Source organism: Vicugna pacos, chromosome 32 (genome assembly GCF_048564905.1).
Source record: "Vicugna pacos chromosome 32, VicPac4, whole genome shotgun sequence".
NCBI lineage: Eukaryota > Metazoa > Chordata > Mammalia > Artiodactyla > Camelidae > Vicugna > Vicugna pacos.
The window spans coordinates 3,165,643-3,186,270 of NC_133018.1; the positions used below are offsets into that span (position 1 = coordinate 3,165,643).

The following is a 20,628-nucleotide window of genomic DNA, read 5'->3' on the forward strand; positions in this document are numbered from 1 at the left end:
CCTGTAAGTGACACATTGTCACTCCTGCCACACTCTATGCATCAGAGAGAGTCACCAACTCCAGCCACCCCTCAGGAGGACTGAGTGCAGCTGCAGCAGAGCCCGGGTAAAGCCAGCGAAGAGCTGCCCAGGCAACCCAGAGAAACGGGAAAACCTGGGAAACTACTGTTTTAAGCTACTCGTTTTGAAGTGACTTACTGTGTAGCAGGGGCCGAGATGTGCCAACTACACAGCTGGACCTTAAACAACATGGTTTGAGCAGCGCGAGTCCACAATTACGCGCATGTTTTCAGCAGTAAATATTACAGCACTGCTCGACCCGCAGATGGGAACCCGCAGGTGTGGGACATCGATGTGGAATCACAGGTGCGGAGGGCTGACTGTAACTTGCTGGTGGCTTTTCGTCCATGCAGAGGGTCGGTGCCCCGACCCCCACGCTGTTCAAGGGGCAACTGTACATGCTACTTAGGGACGTGTCTTAGTGCAGCGGTTAAAAGCATGGTCTCTGAAGCCACACTGTCCAGGCTTGAATCCAGCTCTACCACTTCTTAGCTGTACGCCCCTCAGCGAGCTGTCAACCGTTCTGGGTGTCATTCTCCACATGTGAAAGGTAGGGGTAACAGTCCCAGCACCCAGTAGAGCAGCTGTGAGGAGGGAAGGAGTTAACATTACGAAGCATGTGGAACCGCGCAGCACGTGCTCAACAGTCTATCACTGTGCTTAGAGATTTTCAGAAGAATAACACAATGGACAGCAATATAATTTCCCTTAAATACTCCTCACAGCATCTTAGGGAAACAATCCCAACTACATCCCTCAAGAAGCAGTCACTCGCCCCCTGACGTGGCGTAAGTGACTCTGAAAAGAACTAGCTTGCAATGCCGAGGCCCCCGACCCCCGCGGTCACGGCCTTACCTGCATAGGGGAGACGGCGGCTGCAGGGGGCGTTTTCATAGGACTTGGACTCAGAGGCGTCCGAGGAATGGCAGCTGCAGTCGGGCTGGGCACTGGGAGAAAAACAGAGGTGTGACGAATGCGTCGTGGTGCAGGGGAGGCTTTTCCAGCTGCTCTGCCCTAAGGGTTCACCTGAGTAACCAGCGCTCATGCTCCCTGGAAGATGGCCCTACTGACGCCTCACCTCCGCTGAACACTCCCGGCCGGCAGGGGGCGCTGTGCTTCCCTGGCTACACCATTCACTGCACTTCTGCTGTTTAATTAGCTACTCGGTTAACATGCTCCATAAAGCAAGGAAATCCAAGTTCCCTGTGTACTAAATGAAGGCAGGCTGGGCTGTGCTCACCTCTCCTCACCTCCCCCTGCAGGGCTCACCACATCCCTTCACATGAACTTCCCATCTAACACACGGATGTGCGGACACCCGCTCACACGTCAGTGTCCCTCTCTGGACTGAACTGTTCAAAACTAGGATCCGTGATTTATTCACTTCTAGCTACCTGGGCTTAGCACAGCTCCTGGTAGCCGGTCCATAAAAAAGGTTATTCGTCCGAAGCAAAATTAAAACCAAAGCGAGACACCCCAGTGAGATGAGGCCCACCGCGCAGAGGGGCAGGACGAGCAGGTCTGTGCGGAGGCTCCCGTGCACCAAGTTCTCAGACATAAAACTACTATTTTTCAGACGCATTTTTTGGTTGAGATAAAACTCACATAATATGAAGTTAACCATCTTTTAAATGCACAGTTCAATTAGTACATTAGTAACATGGTGCCACTGTCACCACCACTGTCTAGTGCCAGAACGCTTTCATCACCCAAAAGGAAACCCAGTACCTCTGCAAGCAGTCACCCCCATCTACCCTGCCCCGGCCCCTGGCAAACATCACACTGCCTTCTCTCTACGGATTTACCTACTCTGCACATTCCACGTAAGTGGAACCTTACAACACGCAGCCTTCAGTGCCTGCTTTCTCGGCCAGCCTGTGCTCGACGTTTCCCCGCAAGGCAGCGTGTGGCAGTACTCCATTCCTTCCCGCAGCTGAGCGCCACGGACAGACCACACTCAGCTAATGGACACTGGGGCTCCCCACATTTTGGCTACTGTGAACAGTGCTGCGATGAACACAGGTGTACAAGTGTCTGCCTGAATACTTGTGGTCACTTCCTTTGCATATATAACTAAAAATGAACTGCTGAACCATTTAGATGTATTTTATTATGAAATACTGTTTTTTCAAAAAATCCATATAGAAACAAATTATCTTTCTGCATTAAAGCTCATTTTATTGTTATTATGAGTAACTGCACAATTTTAACTTAGTGGAGACCCTGCATCACCACTTGGGTTTAGAACTGTATTCCACACCTTCCTGGTACCTCTCCCCAGCATGTTACACTCAGGGAGCCACGGACAGCAGTTCCGGGCACATCCGTCTTGCACTGTCAACGTAATTATCTACGTACTTTAAAAAACAAAGTGAGATCACACTTTAACACTCGTCTGCAACCTGCTGTAAAGGACTGCAGGTGTATTTAACATGAGCACTTTCAGATCCACCTCATCCTTATTAAAAGACGGATTGTATTTTACTAAATTAATGGGTCAAGGGTGACTTAACCCTTTTAACTGCCACTGAAGCAATTTCCAGATTTCCTGTTTTTTCAAACAACACTATACTGAAAACTCTGTACACATGGATCTCTCTCTTTCCTTGTGCTGGTATCACGTGTAACACCTCCCAGGTCTGTGAATACAGCATTTTAAATCAGAAAATACTGTGTAACTGCCCCCCAAAATCTGTACCAGCAGTGTGTGTGAGCATACAAGTGAGTTGTGCTCTAATTTTAAGTCAAAGAAAACGAATTTGTGTCTAATCACAGAATACAGATTCTGGCAACACTACTTTTATTGGAGTGAATTAGAATAAAGCCTGCCGTGAAGTTCAAATAATTTCTAGAGGAAAAGTGGAAACTTTAGGGCACATGACAATGAGTTGTTTCTAAAAGCTACATCCCTCTCCCTCCCTGGAGCTGAGGAGGCAAGGACAGGGAGCCCAGTCACCGGAGGGCGGCAGGCCGAGCTTCCAGGAGAGAAAGGGTGTGCGTGTCGAGTCCAGCTGGTTCCTGGCCCCAAGTGCAGCGCAGCTTGGGTACAGAGGGTGGGGGAAGAGTGGTTCCCCTGGGGTAAGAGGAGGCAGGGTCAGACTATGCAGGCAGCTAGGATCTGAATTTCATTCTAAATGTAATAAGGCAGTTGAAGGATTTTAAGCAAGAAAAGACCTTTCTGTGATGAAATGAAATGGCCTGACTAAATAGGAGGTCATGAAACTGGCAGGTGACGATGGCCTGAACCAGCAGCTGACTGTGCCACCCAGGATGGGAGCAGAGCACAGACGTGCGTGTTGGAGGCTGGATGCGCTAATGCATCAGGTGTGGAGGTGACGAAGGAGGGGGATTTAAGGAACCAGGAAGGTTCTTAGATTTCCGGCTTAAGTAACTGCCATTTACACAGGGGAAGGACGGAAGCTGAGAGACAAGAGCAGGTGCCAGACGCAGGAAGATGTCTAGGAGACACCTAAGTGTTAACGTCAAGGAGGCACTTTAACACACAGGCCTGAGGGGTTAGGAGGAAGGGAAAGGGCAGAAGTCACACACCTGGAAGTTTCTAGGCACAGAGAAAATACTCAAAGTCAATGCAGAGACACCTCTGCGCGGGGCAGGACACAAGTCTGACACCAAGATCTCTGAAGCTGACAGGTCCCAAATCGCCTATCACACTGCACCTTGTGGTAAGACTGACTTACTGATATGAGGTGAAATTTGGTGAGGATGGACCAAGATGGTGAAGACCACCACGCAGACCAGAGGACATGGCCCACGAGCACGGCTGCCCGCCCCTGACACAGCAGTAAGGCACTACCTTGAGATGCGCTGTCAAAGGACTTGATGAGGGTCTTGACCGTGGGCGTTGGCTCAGAGGAAGTCGAGGACCTTCTACTCAGGCCCATCCCCTGCCTTAAGGCGGCCAAGTCCCTCTCAACAGCGTTCATGTAGTTATACACCCGGCCTCGCTCCTCTTCTTGCCTGAAAACAATTTTGAGCGCAGGGCATTTTTACAAATACACTGGAAAATACACATTTCCCCTTCCCAACTGAAAAGCATTAAAAAGTATCAGTTAAAAAACAAAAATATTATCAGTTGAGCTGAGTAAATTACCTGATCTAATATTCTCATCTGCTTGGTAAATTCCAGGAAATGATATTAAAATTTTTATATCAGGTTATCCTAACTAGGTTAAGTAACCATCAGTTTCCATTTTCATCTGAGTAAGTGTAAGGTGAGGACATCAGTAATCAATTAGCAGTAAACTGGGAGGCAGACTGGCCAGGTTCGTGACTCAAGCTGGGGGTCTCAAGGTTCTGTGCTGCTGAGAAGGCTCGTCCCAGGGGTCTGGGACTTCGCCAGGACGTGCAGATAATCAGCACCAGCTCGATCTAACACGTCACATACAGATGTGGAAATACAAAGAAATGAAATCAAAGCCCATATTCTTAAAATTAAAAAAAACAAAAACAAAAACAAAAAATGGTGTGGTCTCCAAAGAGAAGTTCTACAAAGGGAGAAAAAGAAGGAAAGAAAAAATGCCTGGACCATATTGGTAACATGGGTCTCCTGGACGCTCAGTGTGAGGAGTCTTGAGTCGTCTAAAAGGATCAGTTCTGTCTCATTTCCAGACAGCTCTGCCCCACGGAGCTGATCCCACAAAAGTTTTCGTCTGGGATGAGATTTCCATTGCAAAGTTGGCCCATGTCATGTAACTATCAAGTATGTTTACCATGGACAAAATTAAGCCAGTCCTTGGGAAAATTTGTCTTTGGTGGAAGACAAACTCTGTCTTCTGACAGAGTTTCTTGCCTCCAGATATACCAGAGGGTCTCATGCTCAGAAGTTTTAATAGAAGACGTACAATAGCAATCACCCAACTTTTTGGTCTTAGACCTCCTTTCCACTCTTAAAAATGACTGAGGACCCCAAAGAGCTTTTGTTTACTTGGGTTATAGTGACCAATAGTTACCATATTAAAAAACTAAGAAATAGTTTAAATATTTAATCCATATAAAAATAAACTCAGGGCTTGTTAACTAACATATTTTTATGAAAAACAACTATGTTTTCCAAAACAAAAATAATAAATAAGAAGAATAGCAATGTTTTAACATTTTTGCATATCTCTTTAATGTCTGGCTCAACAGAAGACTGAGAGATTCTCATTTCTTCTGTATTCAATCTACTGAGATATGGAAAAAAGGCAGGCCTCGCAGTCATGTAGCTGGAAAAGTGAAGACTACTATAATGCTATTAAAATACACAGCCGTGGCTCTCTGGATAACTGGCTGCCCTTCCTCGATCCCACACTGAAGCACAGCAGCCTTGGCAGTTAGTTACTCAAGGTTAGTTAGGATGTGGAATCTGAAATTGTGTTAATGAGCACCCCAACTTGGTCCATGAAGACCCCTGGTCCACCTGGCACTGCTAACGGACCTGGGTCTTGCGCCCAGGCAGGCCTGTGTAACAACACACACTGGTCACACGGAAAATACGGGTTCACTGAGTTACACGGATTTCCCAAATGCTGACGCCTGGCATAACACAATTTATTTTTAAAAGTCCCTTGTTTCTATCACTAGTAACCTCATCAGGAAGTTCTTTAAACATGGGAAGCTGCCGAGCTCACAGCGGCACGTACGAGTTTTCCAAGATCCTAACACTCCCCTGAAAGCCCGCATTTTATAATTGGTACCAAATGCTGTCAGCTGTTTCCCTTGAAGTGACAGGGCTCTCATCATCATTTTTAGGAAACATCCACTAAATACCAAATCTGGGCCAGCCATTCTCCAGTAAAAATTTTCATTCCGTGAAGGAAGAAAACAGCACAGAGCACAGCGGGCCGTGGGGCCCTGCCCAGACAACCCTGGCTCGCGTGGGGCAGAGGCAGCAGAAGCACCTACGTGCACCTCCCTCTGCGCCTCCCAGAGCTTCAGAGACAACACACTCAAGGAGCCAGGCAGCAGCGCTAACGATCCCCTGGAGAGGGAGGGAGGGAGGAATGAACAGATGGAACACAGGGGATTTTTAGGGCAATGAAATTATTCTGTATGACACTACAGTGGTGGCTGCATATCATTATGCATCTGTCAAAACTCATAGAACGTACAACATCAAGAGTGAACCCTAATATAAACTGTGGATTTTGGTTGATAATAATGTGTCCATGTTGGTTCATCGGTTGTACCAAACATGCCACACTGATGAGGGATGTTGAAGGATATGTGTGGGTGGGGAGGGCTATGTGAGAACCTCTCTATCTTTTCTGCTCAATTTTGCTGTGAACTTGAAACTGCTCTAAAAGAATTAAGTCTATTTAAAAAAAAAAAAGATCCCCTGCTCCACCAAGGACGTCTTCAACGGACACCTGCACTGAGAGTACGACTTGGTGCCAAGGCCTGGATCCACCAAAAGTTTACGTCTGCTTCTTGCTGTCTGTGTGAAGGTCAACACAGCCAAGGGGGGAAAACAACACTCAGTACCACTGCGCAAACAGTCTGCCCCCGAAGAACCCCTGAAGGGCTCTGGGGACCCCTGCTCTCTTAAGATTGGCTAGAATACACGCGACGTGGTCCTGAGCACATTCAGGTGTGTCTCACGCCAGCCTGACAACAACTGGTCTCCTCTCTAGAGGTGAGCAGACTGAGGGCCTGGCCCAGACCTCACAGCCAGAGGAGGCAGGGGTACACCCGGGCAAGGTCTGTCTGCCCCGGGTCCACAGGGTCAGGGCTGGGACGCAGGGACGGAGGACACGGGGGAGCCACTAGGGGCCGTGTGCCAGTGACAACTCTGGCCCCCCAGAGGGGTGGGTTACGGACACCGACAAGTCTGAAAGGCCACACTATACTGTTTCACAGGTGTCATAGAACGGGCCCAGAAAAAGTGAGTGACTTTCAGGAGACCCAGACTCAGGCACACCCGGGTCAGACCCCACATTTCTCTGTCATACCACATCACAAAGTCAGGAATTCAGTGCTCTCCACTGAAGCGTTAAGTGCACAGCTGGCTTCTCAGGACATACTTGCGTGATTTTATTTCCTCCAATTCTTTTGTGAGCTTCTCATTTTTCTCTTGAGCCTCATGTAATCGGCGCTTCAGATCACCAATCTCCTCCTGGGCTTCGGACTTGATGTCATTTGCAATGACCACTGCGGTCTGGAGATCAGCCTGAAACTGCCGCCACTCCGCCGATTCTTCCTACGTTAAAAAACTGAAGTTTTATTTCCAAAAGAGAGCAATAAAGACTTATTTAAAAATGATAAAATGTGTTTATGATTAGACTGCTATAATGCACTTTTTCAAATGATGATTGATTGCTTTTAAACCCCAGAGAACTGCTACCACTTACTTCTAATGGATAATGTATTCCCAGCAAGCTTGTTCTTAGTGAGGAAAAGATTTTCCATCTGATTTGTCTACTCAAAGAGTGTTCAATGTTAACGAGGAAAGCGTCAAGCCTCCCTTCTTCATGCAAGTTTCACAGTAAATCTTACGAAAATAAACACAGTATCCAAAATTTACAGCACTTTACCTCTGAAAAGCTCAAGAAGGTAGAAGAGTGGTGTGTGAATCACACTGAAAGATTTTACAGTGAAAAACTATAAATATCCTGACATCAAAAACTAACAGGAAAAAAAACTATCAAAAGGAAAGGAAAAGGAAGAGGAAGCCAGAAGCAAACACCACACTGGATCTGGGCAGACAGAATCACACAGAGAGAGGCGCTGAGGACCGGCAGGGTCTGCTGCTCCCCTGGCCGTGGAGGGTGTGCGTGGTTCCCAGGGGCCACCTCCCCCCACCAGCCACAGCTGCCCACCCGCGCCCAATGCCCCCGCCCCAAGGCAGCCTGAGCAACCAAGGCTCAACCCAAACCATAAGCTGAGCTCCCCACCCTCTGCACCAGAGCGGCACAGCCATCTGCAGGTTGGTCACACCCACAGGCGACCGAAAACTCATAAGAAAACAGCTTAGTTTGGGACACTTTATAATCAAGAGCTAATAAACTTCCTTTCCAAAATATAACACTTGCTTCCTAACCCATCTTTCTGAAATGACTACTCATAAATTACTAGCACATTCTTCTGTCCAGAATCGAGCACCAGCCGGCATCTGAAGTGATGGCATTAGCTTCCTGCCCACACCCGGGGGACCAGTACTATAACCACCCCTGGTGAACGAGGGCACAGTCAGCAACTTCCAGAAAACTCCATTTTGACGAGATAACACGAGGAGAGTTCTCCTACCCTAAGTCTCCTGTGCAGTGTCTTGATTTCTCTTTCCATGTCATGTTTCTGGTCCTGGAGTTTTTTAACCGTATCTGAAAAGACCACAAAAGTTTAAATAATTATTTTTAAAATTGTGTTTGAAAAGAATAATATACAGGGATAAGGTACCTAAATATGACATTCTAAAAAATCATCCTGCCCAAAACCTTTTATTTTTAATATAAAACTTAAAAAGAAAAAGGAATACTCAACCCAAGTATAAACCAATATTACTTTGTAAGGAAAATATCAAATTTAAACCACTATGTCTGGATTACTTCCTTCCTCAGTGTCTTAATTCTGAAACAAAAAGTTAAGTAAAATCAATTGTTAGAAACACACACACACTGTTGGCTCACAACCAATCAAAACAACATTGACTGCTATTAAAATGTGAGCTTTTAATCAAAAGGGTCATTAATCTAAAGTAGTTATGCAAACATAACTTGCTTTACAAACTAGAATAAATTCCAGAAAAGTGATGAATTAGTAAAATTTTTACAAAATTAATTACATACTAACTTGGAGAGCTGCTGCTTAATTCTATGGAAAGTCTTTTTACAAAATAAAGGGTTAAAGTAAGTCAATACTCCTCGCATAACTTCTTGCACAATTTGTATTTCCTTCTGACAATTCCACGCACCGCGAATGTCTGACGAGCACACTAATGGGCAAACAGTGGGAGGGGTGCACTGGTGGACGCACAGCCAAGGCCTGTCCCCTGGGTCCAGAAACGCACTGGGAAGTCACAGCCTATTTGGAAGGTTCTGCTCAAAAATCCCTGCGTGAGGGACACGCCTGGGGAGGGTGCCGCGCTGGTGCCACTCAGCAAACCTACCGCAGCTGGCCACTCTGACAGCTCAGGAACTGTCCCCCTCTCTCTGGTTAAACACCAGAAGAGGCACTCACGCCCGGTGACAAGTATGCTGACTGACTTCACTTACGCCCCTCCCAGCAGAGCCCTGTCCTTTCTGCACTCCAGCTCTGCCCTATACAGCCTTGTCTCTGTTACTGCCAACACAGGTGCATTTCTGTCCCTACCCAGAGGCTGAAAACATCCCAAAGCCAGGAGCCATGCAGTTGAGGTCACAGCCCCAGCACCTGGCACGTGGTAGGCCTAAAATGTGAAGTAAGTATATAAACATGCAAGCTAGTGGACGCAGCAGGAGAAAGCAATACTGAGGTCACTACCCAGGGTCGTGTGTCTGAACATTCCCGAAACAGGACTTCACTCTTTCTTGTCAGGGACATCCAACTATGGACACTGGTGTTTCCGAGTGAACATTCCCTCCCATCCCTTACGCCCAGCAGAGTGAATACCTGCGTGCAATGGCACACGTAAGCAAAACACCTCTCTCAGGCTAACAAAGTGTTAGCGTCTACGCAGACCCTAAGGCATGAGCTTTTTCTTGGACGTTTTCCCTTAGATTGCTCCTGGGCGGCTTCTCTGTTCCGTCAGGAACCCACTCTGCTGAAACCTTGGAAACATTTCATTCAAAGTTGATACATTTGTGTTCCAATGTTTTTAAACTGCATGAATTCACTTTGGTAACAATATAAAACCTAGAATATTTGTAACAATTATATGTGTAATAATTACTATAAGTGTATAATAATGGTGTGTTTTCTAAAACTGGATTAAAAAATGAGATAAAACATGGGTGAAAAAACTACCCATTTTTGGTAGTCAGTAGTCAACCTCCTCCCGTTTATTACCCCAAAGTTGTTCAACAAAGTTAAGGCCTATGAAATAAAAAGTTCATTAATTACTTTTACTCAGTAATTCACTAAACAGCTTGTTAAGTACCTACTTTGTACTGGATTTTTTTTTACAAGGTGCTTAAGATACAAGAGGAAAGGAAAAAGGTATAGTCCCTACTCTCTTAAAGACAGAAAATAAGATGTTCGCGTATACAGAGGATTAAACTTTCACAATCTGTCTCTATATAAGCTGCTACAGACCTCACTTCACCTGGAAGCTGAGGGCCAAGTGGGACATCCAATTTGGTTGAGGGGAAGCAGACACCAGCTAAGTGGGTGAGTCCATGACCCTGCCCTGCATTCAGAGAGGCATGGATGGCTCTGGAACCAGCAGGGAATTTGGCTCCGTATGACCCAATGAGGTGGAATCAAGGGTTTGGCAATACTACCAAACACAGACAAGGACAGAAGCTAAAACGTGTGTGGAAAACACTAGGGGCTATACCTTCACTTACGCTACGCTTAGGTGCAAAAAGTTTATAATAAAACGAGCAAGCAAACAAAAAAGCGTGTAATTTCTCCTCCTCTGTTGAAAATTGTTTTCCTTTTCTTCCGGTCACATAGGACATACGTACCTTTCGATATCTCACATGAGACCCATGACAGCCAATCTCACTGCAGCCCACTTTTAACACCCGGTGCCTTGATTCTCAGGTGACACTGTAAGTCACATGGCCATCTCAGACTGATTACAAAATCCCAAATTTCATTCATTTCTTCTGCCCTCATCCTTCTCTCTTTATCAGCCTCTCCACTCACGGCCACAGGTGCCCACAAGCCCTGCTCGTCGAAGGGCGCACGTTGCTGCCACATCTCCGCCCACACAGAAGGGCGCTGGCGAGCGGCGGCCATCGGCAGCACTGTAAGTGCACGACAAGCGTCTCTGGGGAGTTGGGTTTAAACTCTGCAAACATGTCTGTAGCTTCACTTTGTAACATAAAGCAATACAAGTGACAACAGTCTTTTTTCCTTGGAAACAAAGAAGTCTTGCTTCAGGTCTCCCTGAGAAGACACTCAGCAAAACTGCCGTCAGCCCGGTGACCCATCACGCCGGGCACACGAGGGCAGCCTCAGCCTTCACTCCGGAGCCTCTAAACGCAGGTCCCCTCTTCAGTTTTTCTAGTGTGAGTGACACTGCCACCTACTGTCTGCAACTCGGAAACAACATTAAATTCTAAGACCTCATTTTTGTTGTTGTTGTTTTTTTTTGAGAGGGACGCAATTCGGTTTATTTATTTATTTAATGGAAGTACTAGGGATTGAATCCAGGACCTCATGCATGCATCTCATGCATGCTCTAACATCTCATTTTTTTAAATTACAAGTTATAACTCAATTTTACAATGTTAGTTTTAATTCTAGAAATCAGATAAATTTCTGTTCTCATTGCTCTTAGTCCAACTTGGCTCTGAACAATTCTGGGCACTGCCCTGCCCATTTAATAATGGGGTTCATAATCCTTCCACCCCCAAGACCTACCATCGCCAGTAAATCCAGAACCATCACCAGGCCTTCACTCTGGCTCCAGCTGTGTGCCCATCACACCACAGCTACCACAGCACAGGATCAACCTACGGCCCCTGGGGTGTAAAGTCATGGAAGTTGACCTGCCACCTCTCCCGCCCTCCAAATTCGAGAAAACCCTTAGGGTACTGACACCCCAGTACTCAGTCAGACTCCTGCCTCTGGTCAAGGGCCTCCAACTGCCATCAGGTGCAATTTTTAGAGGAAGGGAAAGGACCAGAGAAACCTATCAGTGAAAACTCCACGCCCCAGGGCAGGGGAGCCACGCAGGCACTGTATCCGGCCACCAGGCCATGACTTCATTGCCAAACCAGAATTCCTGAGGCAGGAAGACACAGATGAGTTTCAAACGAACCATTTACTACCTCTTTTTAAAAAACTGTATTCATTTTTATCCACCCCCCCTTAAAAAAAGTGAATATAACGTTTTCCCCTGATTCTAAAAGTAATACAAGCTCACAATAATAAGAAGTGTGGAAAACAGAAAGAGGCGACAAAAACAAGACTGCCCAGCATCTGCACTTGGCATGTATCCCTCCAGACTTCATATGTGTAAATATTTATTTTTTTAAAGAAAAATGAGCCTGTACTATGCATACTGCCTCAGAGGCCTTTCCACTAAGCAGTGGATACTGGACACCTTTATCGCAGCACCTCTGCGGCAGCCACGTTGGTACCCATCACTGGATGTATCATGATCTGTTTAGCAACCTCCTACTGATGAACAGCCAGAGTAGTTCCAACTCCTGTTATAAACACGACAAGGGTCTTACATAGCCGTTCAGACGTTACTTGAAGACACTTCCTAGAAGTGGAAGAAGTGATGAAGGACTATTTGAAACCACCAACAGGATCTGAGTCAACCCACTAGAAGGTTCTAGCTCAAGAACACAAAACTTTTTTTGGGAAGTCACCAAGTTACAGCATTTCTGGTACAGAATACACTGGAATTCCTTAAGGAGCACCATCATGCCTAGCTACTGTTTCAGTGTAATGCTATACTTAACATGTTCATGGTTTTGTCACAGAAGTAGGACACTCCCTCCACCTCTAGGGCACGTCTCCCGGCCTGTGCACATGGACTTGCCTGCTTACTTCCCCTGGTGAAGAGGGAGCCACGGGAGGGACGGGCTGTGCACGTGGGCCAGTAACTAGACTCCCACTGGTGAAAACACAGGCAGTTTCCAAGTTTTCATGGTGACCAGCAGCTCTGCAGCAAGCATCCACACCTGCACAAGCATCTGCAAACTCAACCGAACGTTTCTCAAGAGCAGATTTGCAAGATCACTGTTGTGCTTTAAAATCTTTTTATCAATACTCCAAAAAGGCTGCAGCATATGAGAGGACCCTCTTCTCCTCTCTCACGTGTTAGCAATCTTTTTAATTGTTCACATGTTTTTGGAAGTCAAGCACCTTTCTGTGCTTTTTCTGGCCTACCTATTCATACACTTGACTTAGCTAATGGGTTATCCCAGCCTTACTGATGTCCAGTCTCTTTACATATCTGATACGCATTACACATCTTTCTCCCAAAGTCATTTATTTCTAATACTTTGCTGAACTGAAAACTGTAATGTTACATAGTCAAATATGAGACTTTTCCACGAAGGCTTCCCAGGATTCCGCCTTCCAAGCTCTTCCCACCACAATCCCACAACACTCCTGTTTCTCTGCTCCTTCTCCAACCTCGAGCTACCCTTGCTCACCACTGTCGCCAGTGTTCCACGATTCGGTCAAGCCCTGTGTTGGATATCAGCTGGGCCTCAGTCTCAGGTGCTACAGAGGGCAGGACAGAGGCAGTGCTTCACTGCAGGCAGCCCCAGAGAGTTACAGTGCAAACAGCAGGTGGCTGATGCAGGGCCCGAGCTGGACCCGAGATCTCGCTGGTGCCACTGCTCTCAGCACCAATCCGCTCGGCTTGCCGCACTGGTGGGGAAGTTATTAACTTTATTTCTGGGGGGCTCAGCTGAGCTGTTTCTTTCTGCTGTTTCTCTTTTAAGCTCTTCTAAGGTATTAAAGTGTCTAAGAAGTGCTGGTTGGCCTTTCTTACCTATAAAGGTCAAGGATGATTAATACCAGTGACTTGTGCGTGCTTCTCAACAACTGTGATGTGACTGCTCTGTCCTCAGGCCTCTCCCTTCAACCTAACAACCTGCTATGGCTCGGCTGATGACAGGGGCCAGTGGGGCGGGGGCACCCTATGGACGACAGCAGAGACCGGTAGGCCTCAGCTGAGGTGACAGGTGTATGTGGGTTTCACCGCTGGCCACGCTGCCCTCCTCTGTGCGGTCTCCCCTCCAGACGGCAGCGGCTAGCAGCTCCCTCAGGTGCAGCACTGATGTCCACACGGAGCCCCGAGCACTGCCTTAGGGAAGAGCTGAGCCCCGCAGCAAGCTCACTGGCTCCTCTGTAGCTCTGATTTGTTGTTTAAATGATTCAGTAACTTTTAACATTAGCTGTTAAATTTCTCAGTTCCAGAATACCTACTAGGTTTTTTTTTAAAACAGTTTTTATTTCTCTGCTGAGACTTGCTATTTGTTCATCACTACAAGCAGAGTTTCCTCTACTCCCAAGTACAGGGTAACAGCTGTTTTAACGTCCTATCCACTAACTCCAAAGTCAGGATCATTTTGGGGTAAATGAGTGACTGCTAATGGGTACAGTACTTCATTTTGGGGTGATAAAAAAGTTCTAAAACTGACTGTAAGTGCTGGTTGTTAAAGCACTCCACAGAAGAAAATCTCAATTTCTCAGTAAACAGTGTTCCGGCCTTCACGCGCCTGCACCAAGGGCTGACTCAGCATCAATCCTGACTGCTAGAATTCTCTAGGGAAAAAAATTACCTCCTATCAGACTCCGGAGATTTAACAATTAATTGTTATGCATGAAACCTGTCTAGATCCCAGCTCCTACAAAAAAGTATACAGGAAACTATGGGACAGCTGGGAAAACCTGCATACGGCTCTGAGATGAAACCAAGGAAGTATGACTACCTTTGCAGCTCTGACAGCAGCACCGCGGTTAAGAGGGCAAGGCTCAGGAGGCGCATGCTCAAGTGTTTGGGACTTAAGTGTCATCAAGTCTGCAGCTTACTGCCACCTGGTTCAGCTGGAGGCACACACACACGGTGAATGCCGCAAAGCGTCAACTATCACACAGCAGTTGGTGCGAACCACCACACTATTCTCCACATGTATTTCTGTTACTTCAATTTTCCGTTTCAAAAAACTGGAGAGACACATTACATGGCTAAAAAAGGCTTTATTCAGAATTTTTAGCCATCTGATAATTAAAATCCACATAATGTTAATGTAGTTTTTACTTTGGCAATGATTTGAAAAGTTTTGTCCCAGGAATCCTCATCTAACATTTTTCTAGCTATTACCCTCAATTACCACAAGGTGTTGCTCTTTCCAGGTTCAACTCAAAAAGCTTGCAAGGGAAAAGGCTGCTACTATCACTAAGCGCTAAGTGGAAAATGCACAGAACTTCCAAGACAATCTGAAAATTTTACAACCTCCTACATTTAGGAAGTAAAATTAGATAAATCTCTCAGTTCAGAGACAATGAAATACAAAGTAGATATAACGTTAAACTAAAAGTTTTTTAAAACTTTAGAAGAGAAAGTTCATCGCTATGTCTCTAAGAAATGGTCCCAAGTCAGCTACTTTCGTATCCAGATGCCTTAGAATGTTCTGACTAACCCTAGGGTCAACCTACAGATGCTGGTCAACTAGCCGGAGCTCAGAACTGTCACCAGGCATGCTGAGGGCTTCTGAAAAAGACCCACTCTCTCCTGGAAAGACTTCAAAGCTGTCCCCCTGACCCACGTCTGCGTCCATGGCACGTGCGAACTGGCTCCACGCTGCATCTGCCTGTCAATCTTCAGTCAAGTAACCGCCTGCCAGCGCTCAAGGGGCAGCATCACGAACCAGAAGTTTACAAAGCTTGAACCAAGGCGCCACAAAGGTCACCCCTACATCCCTGTCCCCGCCTGGCCGCCAGTAAAGTGCATTATGACTGAAAATGTGCCCACATTTGAGGAATCTAGATGAAGAACACATAAGAACTTTTAAAATGTACTATTCTAAAATAATTTTAAACTTATGAAAACAGTACAAGGAACACCTATACACCCTTATTCAGACCTGCCCACTGTGAACTGTTTACCATTTGTTTTACCATTTGTCACCTCCTATCCCTGACCGTCTGCCTCCACCCCCCTAACTTCCCTGAACCCTTTAAGGATACATGCCATGGTCCTTCACCCATGAATACTCGGTGTGTGGTTCCTGCAACAGAGACACTCTTTTACAGAAATGCAGTTTGGTTACCAACCTTGTACACTGATACTGACGTGGCATCTTCCACCCACATTCCAGTTCTGTCCCCACATCCCCAGCCTCTCCCGACAGTCCTGGGGTCAGTCCAGGCACCTGGAGCGACCTGGACTGTCCTGTCTCCTTAGCCTCCTTTAACCTGGAACGTTCCCTCTACCTCAGTCTCTGAGGACATGGGCATTTTTGAGGAATACAGCCCCACCCGCTCTCGGCCATTGTGGTACAACATTCCTCACTTTTTTCTATTTACTGTTTCTTTACGATTAACTGAAGTTATGTCTCAGCCAGAACTTGGCCTGGGGATGTCACGTCCAGTATCCACGTCTCTGTCACTGACATGATTGCCTGGTCACTGTAAAATTTCTGGCTGTTTCTTTTCCTCGTTTGCAACATAATGAAGTCTGTGGGAAGACATTTTAAGATCATGCAAATTTCTGTTCCTCATCCAATTTTCCACACAAAAATGCTTTGTACTATTTTTGCAACTTTTTTACAAGTCTGAATTAACAACAAAATAGTTTTTTTAACTTTTATTTCAAAAAGTGAACGCAACTTGAAATCTGACTTTCAATTCCACCTGAGCGTAAGCGCTCCATGGAAGGGAGGAAAATCTGACACGTAAACAACAGCCTATGCCTGAGGTGTAAGGTTATGAAGCGGGATGTTTGTGGGTCTCAGCACACCTGCATCACTAGACGTGGATAATACATGGCTTCTCCTAAGATCCAGAAAATAATAACCCTGTTACCTTTTCACTTAAATGATCTCCATGATTAAGCTCAGTTTTAAAGTACTGTGTCCATGTAACAGCGCTTCAGGAACAAAGCAGCGGCCAGGAGACCATGAACTGCCGAGGGCAGCACGCTGCACACACTGGTGTCCGGGGCCACGGGGCTCCCGCCTCGGAACCACCACCCCCGTCAAGACACCCACCCTCACTGTGTTACTGAACGCAGACTCCTCCCACGTGTTGGGATGAGTACACTTACTCTCTAGGTCAGAAATGATGAGGTTGTCATGAAGTTTCACTGCCCGGTGCTGTTCAACTTCGTCTTCAAGTTCAAAAATGGTTTCTTTCATGTCGCTCCTTTCTGTCTCTTTCTCTTCCAGCTCTGATCTTAATTTCTCTAATGTCATGTTCAAATCTTCTATCTGCTTCTTAGCTTCTTCTTGGAAGGCTCGGTATTCATCTTCTACCTACATAAAGTTGACGGTGCAGGTGAGAAAAGTGAGAGTTGTTCTAAGATACATGCTAGGACGGAGGTACAGCTTCTACAGGAAGCTGGCGGTGAGCTGCTCTGCAGGGACTCAGGGCTGCACACGACACGCCTATTAAGCCTGGTTTGTTGCTGCATCACTACAACCATGCTGACATATCGCTGAATTTACTGAGATCATTTCAGGAAACTTTGGAAATTCTCCCTTCTCCAAAACCTGGACTGAAGGCATGCATCTGATTAATAATTAACATGCTTTCTCACAAAAATGATGTCTGATTTGTGACAGTTTCAATAGCAAATTAAAAATGGAAACAAAAAATTCTCAAATATTGTCACTGTCAAAGTGTTAATTCATAGTGGCCCCCAACATAAATGCTCCAACAAATGACACATCTTCTAAATTATATCTCTAAGTCATCACTTAAACAAATGAAGGTTTAAATTATTCAAATTTTGGCCAAAGATACACTGTTTCCTACTGTAAAAATCATTAAACAGGAAAAAATGTAAGATAAAATAAGTATGCACATAAGTCATGCACATAAATACTACATAAGCAAAACGAAAAAACACACTACTGAGCAGCCACGTGGGGCAGAGTCCCGGCCAGAGTGCAGCAACCCTGGGCTGCAGACTCCTCACTATCACGCTGCGTGTAAAACGAGGGGGTTGGGCCAACAAGCTCTAAGGTCCCCCGCAGGGACAAAGCACAGGCCTCTGCATACTCCGAGAGTATTTTCAACTCACAGAAGAACTCTGTTTGAAAAACTACAAACTCAGAAGGATGAGAAGAGACACAGCCCACAGCCTGGGACGCTGGCTCTCCATTTTTCTTACATCAAACCACCTTAGGGAAGAGGATATAAAACTGCACGACACGCTCCCCTGGGCATCCCCAGAACTCGGGACAACTTCTGTGAGTTGTGACTCTAGCCCCATCCTCTCACAGGCAGGAAAACAGCAACAAAATGCAAGTGAGTGGAAGTGACATCATTTTAAGAACACTTTTTCAGTCCATCCCACTTCAAGAAAAGCATTCTGGAGCTTAAAAAAACGCCAGCTTACAAAGGGCCCATGGCGTGCCAGCACCAGGTGGTGCGGCTGTGCGGCGCGGGCCCAGGACGCTCTCCCTGCTGGGAACGGTACCTTTGCAATGGTGTCCTGCAAACGATTGGCTTCATTCCGGGTGTGAGCCAGATCTTCCTGCAGGCTGCCGGCCAGAGCCTCTGCTTTTTCTTTGTCCAGCCTGACGCTCTCCAGGAGATCCTGAATGTCAGACTTGTCTCCAGAGTGGTGGATGGAGTACAGCTCCGCCACTTTCTGCCTCTCGTTCTCCAGCTGGGCCTTCAGGCGGTTCACCTCCATCTGGTCACTGGCCACCGTGGCTTTGTACTCCTCTAACGAGGCTGCCAAGGCTGCCTTACCCTTCTGCTCAGACTCAATGATCCGCTCCATGTGGTGGTTGCGCTCTTTCAGCGCCCCTATCATTTCCTGAGCCTCCTTGTTGTCCTGCTCTGCCATCTTCAGAGTATTGCTTAAATGCTGCTGGACCCCAAGGAGCTGCTCGCGTTCAAAGCGGGCATTCTCAGCTAGATCCATGTAGCGCTGTTCCAATTCCATGTAGCGGCCACTTTTCACATCCTCGTCGATGACATAGGAAATGTGATGCTCATCCAGAAGGGAACGGAAATACTCGATCTGCCGGCTGAAGTGTTCCAACTTATCGCTCTGCTGACATAAGGACTCCATGAGAATAACCTTCTCCTCGCCCAGCCTCTCGTTCTCACTGTTCAGCTCCTGGGTAATCTGCTGCAGGTCAGCGAGCTCCTGCAGCGTGGCCTGCAGCTCCTCACTCGTGCTGTGCTGGTTCTCCTCCATCTGGTGTATCCGTTCTGTCAGGCAAGCAACGGACACCTCGCTGGCATTCCCGCTGCTCCCCTTTCGAGAGCGCTCCATGCTGGGAATGCCCTCCGACTCTGAGGACGACGGGGCGTCCAGCGCATCATCGCTGGACGTTAGGGGCTGGTACACCTCGCTGCACTCGCTGTCCAGGTTGTCCATAGAGTTACTGTGCTGGTGGCCCATGAGGGTGTTCTCATCCTGGCTCAAGAGATCCTCCACGGACCCAGGGGCAGAGCCCTCCACCGAGGAAGTCAGAGTCCCTCCTCCATCGCTCTGGTTGCCGGGGGTGATTTCTGGGCTCAGGGACTGGTAGCCAAAGAGCTTCTCAGGGTTGTCTAACCTCTGCTCCAGGGAGAAGCCCAGTGCGTTCAGCCTGTCCTTCAGCATCCTGTTCTCATTTTTCAGCTGGTTGAGCTCCTCGCGGATGGCAGTGTTCTGCTCCTGCAACTGCAACAAAGTGGACTCGACATCAGTCGGCTGGTGAACAGTGCCAGCCTCCTTCTCCGCACACTTCTCATCCCCCTCAGGGTGGTCCTCGCTAATGCCCAGCTGAGCGCGCATGCCCCGGAGTTCATTTCTCAAGTGTAAAATTTCCACGTCTTTGGTTTTTGCCAACGTGAGAAGATCCTTCACCTTGGCTTCCAAAGCAGCTTTGTCACTGATCTGATTGTCCGATTTGGACTTGCTCATGCGAACATCACAGTCCGCAGCAGTGCGACCGCGGGAACGTTTAGCCAGTGCCACGTCATTAGCTCCCTGACCTGCAGAAGGCAGTTTTTTGCTCTGGTTTAGTCGGGTACGCTCACGTAATCTTTCTCTAGTAGAACTGGACTCTTTATTACCTGTGGAAGTGCTCCGCTTGGTTGAAGAACTTGTGCCTACATGTTTAAAACAAAGAATTTAAGGCAAAAAATTAGCAATAAAGAGGCACAGAGTCATGCTTCAGGTCCAGTGTGATGAAATCAAAAGAACTACACACTGATTTTGACCTACATTAATCCTGCCTTAGAGGATTCCTCCAAACCAGAATGTCATTCATCTTCTAATTATCAATGAAAAAGAAGTTATACACTAAACTGTATACTGTAAAAAAGTGAATTTCATAGAGTGTGAATTATATCTCAATAAAGCTGTCACACTGAAAAACAGTTATACACGTGAACTTGAATTCTAAACCACAGCTTTAGGCAGGTGGCCCCGGCATAATGTCCTCAAGCAAGCCAGGTGCAGGTGACTCTAGGGATAGTCAGGGAGCAAACCAACTGCAGAGACAGACAGTGAAGGAAGACCGCAGATGAACAAGAAAGGGAAAGGCAGCTCTGAACAAGAAAATCTAAGCTAATAATAAGCACAAAAAAATATGATCAAAGTAAATGCAAAATTTTTTCACACCTTAAAATGCCACATAAATAGTACTAATAACAAGAATCATAATTAAAGATAACATGGGCTTATACTTAACTACACATGCACACATTAACACTTCATATACATTTGCTTATACAAGCTTCATCACTGTCATCCTGTTTTACAGATGAAGAAACTCAACGAAGAGA

General features: G+C 46.6%; 1 protein-coding gene across 2 annotated transcripts in view; it reads right to left on the reverse strand.

Moving 5' to 3' along the window:
* Nucleotides 1-20,628, reverse strand: part of SPECC1L (sperm antigen with calponin homology and coiled-coil domains 1 like) — a 112,544-nt gene that overhangs the window by 54,388 nt on the left and 37,528 nt on the right. Inside the window, exons 4-10 of one of the 2 annotated variants that reach the window (XM_072952857.1) lie at nucleotides 19,915-19,950; nucleotides 18,317-19,833; nucleotides 16,940-17,147; nucleotides 8,305-8,378; nucleotides 7,083-7,258; nucleotides 3,875-4,038; nucleotides 916-1,007 (exon numbers count right to left, since the gene is read on the reverse strand). In XM_072952857.1, coding sequence (XP_072808958.1) covers nucleotides 916-1,007; nucleotides 3,875-4,038; nucleotides 7,083-7,258; nucleotides 8,305-8,378; nucleotides 16,940-17,147; nucleotides 18,317-19,833; nucleotides 19,915-19,950 — 2,267 coding nt within the window. Of the gene's footprint in view, nucleotides 1-915; nucleotides 1,008-3,874; nucleotides 4,039-7,082; nucleotides 7,259-8,304; nucleotides 8,379-16,939; nucleotides 17,148-18,316; nucleotides 19,951-20,628 lie in introns of both variants that reach the window. The other variant, XM_072952856.1, reaches the window with a different exon arrangement.